The 10,603-nt window shown below is 32.5% G+C and overlaps 1 protein-coding gene across 1 annotated transcript; it reads right to left on the bottom strand.

Annotated features, from left to right (window-relative positions):
- Positions 1–612: 612 nt before the first annotated feature.
- On the bottom strand, positions 613–6,544 carry LOC133285578 (single-stranded DNA-binding protein WHY1, chloroplastic). The gene is made up of 7 exons (XM_061482831.1): positions 6,287–6,544; positions 5,888–5,988; positions 5,654–5,746; positions 2,267–2,361; positions 1,854–1,927; positions 1,469–1,557; positions 613–993 (listed from the first exon to the last, which is right to left on the bottom strand). The coding sequence occupies exons 1-7, from the start codon at positions 6,495–6,497 to the stop codon at positions 874–876; spliced, it is 783 nt and encodes a 260-aa protein (XP_061338815.1). The 5' UTR covers positions 6,498–6,544; the 3' UTR covers positions 613–873.
- Positions 6,545–10,603: the final 4,059 nt, after the last annotated feature.

Here is a 10,603-nt window from a genome sequence, read left to right as displayed (position 1 = left end):
AGGGATCTCTTTTTACATACTATTGTAGGTGGATGAGAAGAACAAGAAGGGCTTGAGTTTGATGATATAACTTTTTATTAACTCCATTAGAATATGTGTTTTATACTTTGATAGTATGATTAGCTTGTGAATATTGATTTGTAGATGTAATTGATTGAATTATGTTAAGTATATTTTGAATCTTTAATGATTGGCGGTTTGATTTTTTTGAAATTTTCATATAGCATATATATTTAATTTTTTTAATGTATAAAACCGGGTCAGTAAAGTGACATTGTGACCCCCCCAGTTTAACCCATGACCCCGTGACCCCTAACCTCCGCCGGATCGATGGCCGGGTCGGGTTTTTAAACACGGTGGAAAGCCTACACGTTAGTCCAAAAGGGCATTTTGATTTTTGAGGGAAAGATTTTACATGGCAACAGATTGTGGTGGATGTGGAATTGTAACTATTACCATAGTACAATACTAAAAAAAAGAGTATGATTTTTTATTTATTTATTTATTTATTATAGTGGACTCAGTATGGTATGAATTGAGCAACACTTAATACTAGATATCATTTTAGGGGCAGGTTATATTTACAAACTTTTTTGCTTACAAACTACACTATGTTCTCCCGGGAGAACATAATGTAATTTGTAAAAAAAATTCAAAAAAATTTGTAAACGGATCCTTCCCCATCATTTTATATCCTAAAGTTTGGTTAGACACATATTTAGGACACAATTAAATTAAAAATGAGTGTTCTAATAATGATACTTATATCTCAAAATTTCTAACAGAATGAAGTGATTTAACACGTTTCAAAGTTGAGAAGCCCTGTGCTATGTAACCTCCTATAGAGTTTCGGACATATGGCAGAAGTGATCCCTATCTGTTCCATTCATAGTCTCCTCCGGATCTAGGGTTGGCATTATTCACTCGGCTGGAATCCTGTGGTATTATGGAATTTGCAAAGGCATGCCAACCTAGAAGGTATGGCATAATAAACTGCATAGAAAAAACACCAAATGTATAATCAAAATTAGCAAAAATATTAATCAGGGTGAGTGCATAAAGGGCAGATTTTGCATTTACTCAACCAAAAAACCCATTGTATAAAGCAACCCGTTTTTAAGTGCTTAGTGCTATATCACAATATTGAATAAACATAACCAGGCACTTTTCGTTCCAAATTAAAAATTCTGTGTCTGACATAAAAACAGAAATTCTATAAACCTTGAAGATTTCATGACTTCTTGCCGCCAAAGGCATATTCCTAGTTTGGCTAGGCAAATAATTTTCTAGACTAAGGTGGTTAAGCTACTATTGGACGAAGAAAAGTTTACTACAAGATGGATATTATTTCTTCTCTAGTATAACGATTAGCAGTTACTTTCTGCTACTACATCTTCGTGTTGCATTATCAGAGAATTAGGGGAGAGAGAGAGAGAGAGAGAGAGAGAGAGAGAGAGAGAAATCATACATTGAAAATCGAGCTGAAAACTGCAAACTCCGCTCTTGTAACAGGAATAATGATGCTTTCGTTGGTGTTCTCAAGCTTGTTTTGAACACCTTTAAAAGTTGTCATAACAAAGTTAGAACTTAGAACTGAAGTAAATGTTCCTGACATTTATCTTTTTTCCTTTATAATGAAGGTATTTAGCATAAACATGGGTTAGATAAATTATTCCTCTATGTGATTACATCAAGACTGATCACTATAAGTAAGCTATTTGCAGTTCACACAAAAAATAGTGGACTGAATCAACGCAAGAGTGCATAGTATCCCAACAACTTCAAGATGGCAGTGAAGTAAAATCAAATTGATAAAATAACAGCAACAAAAGTTTGTGAAGAACGAATATTACTTAGGTTAAAGAAGTGACCAGAACCATCCGGAAGTGGCTCCACCTTCAAAACTTTTCTGACTTTACCTTCATCACTGCATAACAAGACAATTCCAAAATGCTTTAAAACGATAAAACCACAGCAGCCATAACTTATGGCATTGAACAAGCCACCCACAAAAAAAAGTGCAAAATATATTGAACAGTGTGCAACGATTTAGTTAGTACATATGAATCCACATATAAGGGTCATATTACATATTTGTATTTGTTCCATGGTTTGAACGCACCCCCAGAATCCCCTTCCCATGTGAAAAGAAAATTCAACTTTTATCACAAGATAAAGCGAGCAATGATCAGAAACTTTCCAACATGTTGATATGTTATGTTGGATCATTCATTAAAATATTTTGAAGGTACAACATAGAAACTACCTTTTTCCCATGGAAGGATCATGAAAAAATTCACAGGACTGTCTTGCACCAAGGCTAATTATAGTTCCCATTTCACTCACTGATAGTGAGAATACCTGCATTCAAGCAAACTGAACAATCACCTCACATTTTGAACTATAAGAATAAGGCTAAGTTCAACAGAATCATAAGTTCCAACAAAATCATATCTTTCTTTTTTATTTTAGGTTCAAGGGAGGACCCATCCACAAGAGGACCCATCCACAAGAGGCCCCATGAGGACGGAGTACAGGGGAAGGGAATGGGAAAGGAGGACAGAGTACATTGCAGGATTTGAACCCACACACTCTCCTTGCATGTTCCATAACTCCATCAACTAAGCTGTCTCAACTCTCAAGGGGACAATGAAATCTTATCTTTATTTCTCCCGAGGAGCGGATAAAAAATCATTCAGTTGTGTTGGCAATGGCAAACATACAAAAGAATGAAGGCAATGTAAACCACAAAACTAGAATAATTAAGATAGTCTTGGTGAAACAAAACTAATTAAGAATGCATTTTGAAAAGCACATCGATTGACAATGATATTAGTTGATACTTGTTAGCAGTAGGATAACTGGAGAAAAGAAATGGCCTAGGTTGTCAGTAACGGCCCGTAGCGCCGCTAAACCGCTACTGTAGCGGGTAGCGGCTGTCGGCCGCTACAAACCGCGACGCTACGTGACATTGGCCGTAGCGGAAGGTAGCGGCGTAGCGTAGCGGCAATACCGCTACCCGTTACACCGCTACACCACTCCCATGTTGGAATTTGATGGAGAATCCGGAGATGATGATGATTTTCTTCATTAGTTCACTTCTTGTACTTGACTATTTGACAATTTTATTGTTCATTTGTGTTTAGTTTTGGATCCTTCCTTTATGTCCTTGTATTTGACATTGATTGTGGAATTATGTGTTTGATTTTGTGTGACTTCTTATGTTTGAGCATTAATACTAAAAGAAGTATTGCCTCGTTTCTTGACTGTTAATATAATGTATGTGGAATTAATACTTCACCGTAACGGCAATACCGCTACCCGCTACACCGTTATACCATTTTCGGGGTCGGCCGCTAACTCCTACTGACAACTATGGAAATGGCTATTAGTAAAATTTGTCATACAATCTACTTGATAATGTCTTGTACGAGGTAATCCAATTCTCATTCAAAAACAAAAATAAAAAGTTCCTTAATTTCATCATGCGTAAACAAAAAAATAAACAATAGACATGCACAAATAAAATTTCATTTTTACAGATTAATGACCTTGTCCGCAACTCCCTCGAGTCAGGCCAATTCAAAACTAAATAGGAGCAGAGCATGGGTTTCTCTCAAAACAACCAATTTATGCTCAATTACTCCACTAATTTTTTAGAAATAAGAATTTAACCATCACTATTATCCATCAAACTAGCATATTTTCCAACTAATAAAAACTTAAATTTCCATTCAATGAAAAAATACACATCTGGCATGCCAGAGTATCCTCTTACATGTAAGAAATTAACCATCATTATTATCCATCAAACTAGCATAATTTCTAGGAATATAAATGGGTCAGACGGCCTATCACGAGCCTACGGTCTCGCCTATATTAGGCCAGACCATAGTAGTTAATTGCGCCGCAATAACGCTATGGGCGTTGTGGTGCCTCTCCGCAAGAAACCACGCCGCACCAGAACGCAATAGCGGCCATTGCGATTGCATTTGCGGCCAAATTGCAATCATATTGCTGTCATAAGGCAAAATGTCAATTTTGTCCTAAATTTAAACGTGTAACAGAAAAAAGATTAAGGGTTTTTTAGTCTATCCGCGTCTCTCTCTGTCACTTCTGCAATCTCTACCTTTAAAAAATATTTCTTTTTGTCATTATTTATGTCATATATCTATTCCGCTATTTCCACAATCGCAACCCGCTATAACGCTATAGCGTTTTTCGGGGTTGGCCGCGACATGCCGCAATCCGCATTTGATAACTATGGGCCAGACTTGGTCTATTATATTTAGTAAATCAGAACATACTCATATTTAGAAGGCCTAGCCTATAGGCCTACAGGCTGTCCTATATCATATTATTTATTATAAATAAAATTATTATTTAAATAATTTTAAATAATAAATTACTATTATTTTAATTATTTTTTAATTTTTGAAGATCTAATAGGCTTAATAGGCTAAGAGACCTAAGTTAGACTTTTTATTTTTTAAGTATAGGTCAAGTCAGACTTATAATTTGGCCTATACCAGGTTAACATACCAGACCAGGCTTAAAATTTTTACAAAGTGCACAGATCTTACCTATTTAAGCCAAAGCCTAGCCCACCCCAACCCATTTACACCCCTAATATTTTCCAACTATAAAGAGCAAAGACAGAGTTTTGACTAACCAAAACTTGCCAAGTTTAAGGATCAGGTTATTCTAGGAGAAATTCTAAGGTGCTTTGAGAACGAAGATTTCATCTAAATTTTATTAATATTTTAAATTTAATCTAACAACTTGTATGTTTGTGTTGTCCACGTGTTATCCAAGAAAGACACATTTAGATGTATGGGATCGATCTTGCAAAAAGGGAGACATTGATGAGGATGTAAACTATTGAATCAGAGCAGGTTAAATGATATGGTCTGGCATTGGGATTTTGTGTGATCATAAAATCCCTCTTAAGCTAAAAGAAAAATTCTATAAAATAGTTGTAAAGGCTGCAATGCTATATGGAACTGAATGTTGGCAAGCATAAAAACAACATGAGCACAAAACAGGAGTAGCAAAAATGAGGAGGTTAAGATGGATACATACTCAAACAAGGATGGATAAGATAAGAAATGAGATATTCACAAAAAGTTGAAGTAGATCCGATGGAAGAAAATATAAGAGAACATAGATTGAAATGGTTTGGACATGTTCTTCAAATACCCTTAGATGCTTTGGCATGAAAAAGGGTTCGTTGCCGAGAGCATGACATGAAAAAAGAAAGAGGTCGGTCAAAACTTATAAGGAGGAAAGTAGCAAAACAAGACTTAATGATTGGCATGTGATTTGTCTTAGAATGGAATGGGAAAAATTATTAGTACCGTGGAGAATTAAGAATTTTTCTATATTTTTATTTATTTATTTATTTATTATATTATGTTTGCTTATTCATTAATTATTTTTCCTATCTATTCTTACTCTTAAACGGGTTTATTGGCTGTCCCCAAATCCCAACTAGTTTGGGACAAAGGTGATGTTAATATCGATATCGAGTGTAGTACTCTTCAAATACATAAGAATTTCTCGCATTTTTAGATAGACTAACTACACTATAGAATCTAAAGATATCCTGGTATCCCCGCCCCCGCCCCCAAGTTACAGAAGAAGCACAAGTCACCTGCTTTCTGTTCCAATCATACTGGCGCATACCAACTGCAGGAGCAAACTGAAGCAGCACATAACCTTCCTTGGATATTTTGAATGCCCCAGACTGCAAAACGCACCAAATCCTTTTCCATAACTAAATAAGTCTATTCACAATTCCACAAAAATTAGAAATTCAGAACATAGAAAATACAATGATAACTTCCATCAATTAACAGAACCAGCAAAAACAAAACAGAAAACATACATCCAATGATGCAAATTCCGGAGGCCTAGGAGTCAACGTGAGTACAGCCTTCCCTTTGTAAACGGAGTGACCCACAAAAACCTTAGGCGGCAAAGCTCCAACTGAACACACATATAAATACAAATACAATTGAAAAATAAAAATAATAATAATAATAATAAAAATCAGTGCAAATCACGAAACACCAATCCTAAGCAATTTCTTGACTTACCCATTATTCCATATTAGTAGTTGACAAAAGAAATAGCAAAAAGCCCAATTTTTTATTAATTTAATTTTCACTTTAACTACAAAATTATGCTTATTTTTCGAGCAACCAAACAGGGTTTTATTTCTTATGAAGTTGAAAATGGAAAGAAGAATGAAGGGTATTAAAATAAAATAAAATAAAAAGAGTACCTGGAGGGCGTTGTGGTGGTGAGGGGAATGGTTTGGGTTCGAAGAGCTCAGTGTGACGGCATTTGACAGAGAATGGTGGAAGTTTGAGGGAAAAGGTTGGTGTGTGTATAGAAGGACGAAGAGGCCTTAAAGGAATGGACTTTGGAGTGATATAACAGTGGTTTGGGACTGGGCATGGCTTATTGGTGGTAATTGAGTGTAGCTGCAACATCTTCTTCCCCTCTTTTTCCCTTCTCTTCTCCTTTCTTGTTTATATTCTCTTATTTTCCTTTTCTTCTCTCTCAATGAAATAAGCTCTAAAATAGGGTTTAGTTTGCGGGTGCATATTTTCTTATGTTGTAGGATAGTAGGAGAGAAAAAAAGTAGAGATAAATTAAATGTGGGTCCCACATTTTAAATTAAAAAAGAAAAGAAAAATTAATTGGCACGGAAAACGAATTTGTGTAGGAAAAAGTTCTTATCTCATGTAGAAGGAGATAATAATTTCCCTTAGTTTGCAACCTTTTCTTTTTCTTGAATGAATAAACCAACTTACATATTAGTATTTATAATATTTAAAATAATTGACAATTCTCCAGCACAAAAAAAAAAACATTTTCCATTTATTGATAATTTCAGTTTTTAACTTTTGATTCCTGCAATATTTTTCTTTAAAGAGAAATGAAGAAAAAAATATATATGCAAAAAGCTCAGAAAATTAGTGAAGGAGTAATCTTGCTGCTTGCCTTTCCGCAATCATTCAGCTCAGTTTGTGGGTATACTACAACGGAGTATATTGAATTATGATTTTAAAATATTTTTATGAGATAAAATTGTTTAGAGATTTTAAAAAATTATTTAGAATTTATGAAACTTTAAAAAAATTAAAATACTTTTTTTATAATCAAGATTTTATAAGATTGAATTTTAAAAAAATTTAATAGAATTTATAAGAATTGATGTCACAATATGGATTTATAAATTTTTTAAAAATCATATGAACTTTTGCAAACATTTAAAATTATAAGCGTCAATAAAAAAACAAAGAAATGCAATGATATTAATAAAAAAGTAAAACCTAATAAAAAAGTAAAACCTAATATAATTTTCTTAATCAGTAAAACATAATATAATTTTTAACAAACATTCAAAATTACTAAGTAACATTTCTCCACATATCTAAAGTTATACTAGTTCTCCACACATTAGCATTTTCTCGTTTATACTCTTGGGTTTTTTTTTTGGAAATTGATCCTAATTACCTCTTTGAGACGAATCAGAACCCCCAGTATCCCCTCGGGTTCGACTCTTTGAGCCGCCTATGGAACTAATCCAGAGTTCGGTTGCGGGTTTGGAAAACCTAATATAATTTTCTTAATAGTAAAACATAATATATTTTTAAGAAACATTCAAAATTATTAAGTAAGATCTCTCCACATATCTAAAGTTATATTACTCCTCCACACATTAGCATTTTCTCGTTTCTATTCTTGGGTTTTTTTTTTGAAACTGATCCTAATTACCTCTTTGAGGCGAATCAGAATCCCCCGGTATCCCCTCGGGTTTGACTCTTTGAGCCACCTATGGGACAAATCCAGAGTTTGAGTGCGAGTCCAAGGATCACGGTACTTATGTCCCTCCCCATATGGTATTGGTGGGATTCGAACCGAGGTCCTCTCCCACCAATCAATCCCCATGCTACCAGCTGAGCCACAACACTTGGGTCTACTCTTGGGTTTTATTAATGTGTTGAAAATTATCTTCTTCATTTGGTATAAAAGCTATGCATATATGATTATAAGAACCAATTTTATTTTATTTAATAAAATAATTCTTAATTTGCATATAGAACCTAAAGTTCATGATAAAATTTCATTTGGAATTTTTGCAATTGATTTTGAAAACCTTAGGATTTTCGTTCTACGTGATGAGAGATTTCGAACCATATATTATATGTATGTTTTCGTTTAGTATTCTAAGAAAATTTCGAATATGAATTTTTGGGTTTTATTACATGAAAGTTTAGAAAGTTTCTCAAATGATTTTCAATCGATACATTGAAACATTAAATTGCTTTGAGATTTTTGAAAAATAATATTTTTGTTATCTATTGATACAAAAATTATTTGAAATCGTTTCCTATAGCGAATGAATTTTGTTCATTAATGTATTGTTACAAAATATAGGGTTCATATTATGAAAGTTTCAATTTTTCTTTAAATTGATATTGTTTCATTGATGTAAAACGAAAATTGATTTGAGGGTTTTAGTTCCCCTATTATTTTCCCACTGTTTTATGTTGCTTTTAATACAAAAATCACATATTTTTGTGCCAAGAAAAATGACAATCCGTAGCTTAAAAAATTATTTTTTAAACTTTCAAAAGCTCCCAAAAATCGCTTAAAAATCTGTTATTTTTTATATGGATTATATTAGAATCTTGTTGGTTTGTTCTGTGTTGTTTTATGATGAAAATCGCTAAAAAATCTGCTGCTTTCGAGCTTTGACGAAGCTCCCATGGCGGAACCTAGGGGTTTTCATCAACCAATCCAAACCGCGGTGACCGAACCGAAAAACCGTTAACTGAATAAACCGAAAACTGAAAAAAAAACCCGCAAATTTTAATTGGATTGGATCGGATTTCAGATGGGTGGATGAAAACCGATCCAATATATTAATTTCCTTCTACTTACTTGGGTCTTTCCCCAATCATAACCCAAAAAATTTTAAACCCAAGAGAGAGCTTAGTCACATCTCATGCACAAAATTTCATCTATGAAGAGCTTCTATCTCATTGTCAAAAAAAAAAAAACTATATTATCATTTCTTAATGCTTTTGTATTTCAAAAAAAAATTACAAAGCCAATATATATAAAAGATGTTATTTACACAATAAACAAGAAACAAATTTTAGGATTTTCAAAAAACCAAAAACCGATCCAATCCAAACCGAAAAAAATTGGATTGGATCGGATCGGATTTAAAAAAAATTCAAACCGAATGGATGATTATATGATCAAACCGAAGTGATTGGAGATAATTTTTGCTTCCAAAACCGATCCAATCCAGACCGCGAACACCCCTAACGGAACCCAGTTTCGAGCAGGTCAACCTGACAAAGGAAGAAAAAGACACTGCAATAGAGAAATCTCTAGAAATCATAGAGGTTAGGGTGAGATTATGAAAGATGCATCCTATTTATATTTCTCACAAAAAAAGTCTCACGAAATCCACACAATAGAAAATTCATTAAAATTGTCAGATATTTAAATATCATAATATTGTTTTTTCTTTTTTTAAAATCCTGATTGAATACCAATGTATTTGGACGAACTCTATCCTAATCGAATACCATGTGACTTTTTTTCAATATTTTAAAATTCTAATTGAATATCAATGGATTTTTTGTCCAAAATTAATCCATTAAAATCTTTTAAAATCCTAATTCAATATACCCCTGATTCTTCTGCAATGTCCTTATTACGGTGTTATCTTAGTTGTTATATTTATAACTTTTTATAACTAAATTTTTATCGTTGATTTTCATTAATTTAATAATAATGAGTCATATTTATTAATTAATTTTTAATAAATTATAATCATCAAATTAATGAAAATTAACAATTAAAATTTAATTGTAAAATATTATAAATGAAAAGAGACAATAAATATACAAAATAAACTAAATAATTATAATTATAAAGACTCTAATAGCCCGGAAATAAATTAAAATTACAAAATACCATGATTACGCTCCAAAATGACGTCGTATTAGACTTACGGTAGAAAAAATGAATCCATAAATATAAGACCCTCTAAATTTTGAATTTCACCCTAAAAAAAAAGTTTTTCAATCAATGACCTGAAGACATGTTTGGTTACCGTTTGTTTTCAAAAATTAAAATAAAATAATAATAATGGGGTGTCTATTTTTATTTATTAAATGGTTTATTTTTTGTATTTCTATTATGTAAAATAATTTTTAAAACTAATCAACAAAGTAAAGATACTTTCCTTCTTTTAAAGATATTTGATGTCATGGAGCATAATTCCATTATATCCAACCAAAAATAATCATAAAAATAATAATAATAGGTCATGGGATATAGCATGGTTGTTAAAATCTTAATTTATCAGTATGATTTTATGTTTTTATAATTTTTTTTTTCATAAAAACAATTGTACTAACATTCCAAATACTTTTACGCTTTTTTAATTTTTTACAATTTTTTTACGTTACAATTTTATGTTTTACGATTTTTTATTCCCAATCAATTTTATTTAGAATCTCGATTTTAACAAGCTTTTTAGGTTCAGGGAAGGCGGTTCTCCCGGTCA

The sequence above is a fragment of the Gastrolobium bilobum genome, unplaced genomic scaffold (genome assembly GCF_033153095.1).
Source record: "Gastrolobium bilobum isolate Gb01-03AN ecotype WA unplaced genomic scaffold, APGP_CSIRO_Gbil_v1 utg12463, whole genome shotgun sequence".
Taxonomy (NCBI): domain Eukaryota; kingdom Viridiplantae; phylum Streptophyta; class Magnoliopsida; order Fabales; family Fabaceae; genus Gastrolobium; species Gastrolobium bilobum.
The sequence above is the reverse complement of the archived record's forward strand: the minus strand, read 5'-3'. Positions and strand labels throughout refer to the sequence as shown.

Excerpts from the sequence above, each read along its gene's own strand:
- LOC133285578 (XM_061482831.1), bottom strand. The coding sequence starts at position 6,497 with ATGTTGCAGCTACACTCAATTACCACCAATAAGCCATGCCCAGTCCCA. Across the intron at positions 5,989-6,286 it reads ACCACCACAACGCCCTCCAG|TTGGAGCTTTGCCGCCTAAG; the intron begins GTACTCTTTTTA and ends ATGTGTGTTCAG. Across the intron at positions 1,928-2,266 it reads GATCCTTCCATGGGAAAAAG|TGATGAAGGTAAAGTCAGAA; the intron begins GTAGTTTCTATG and ends CTTGTTATGCAG.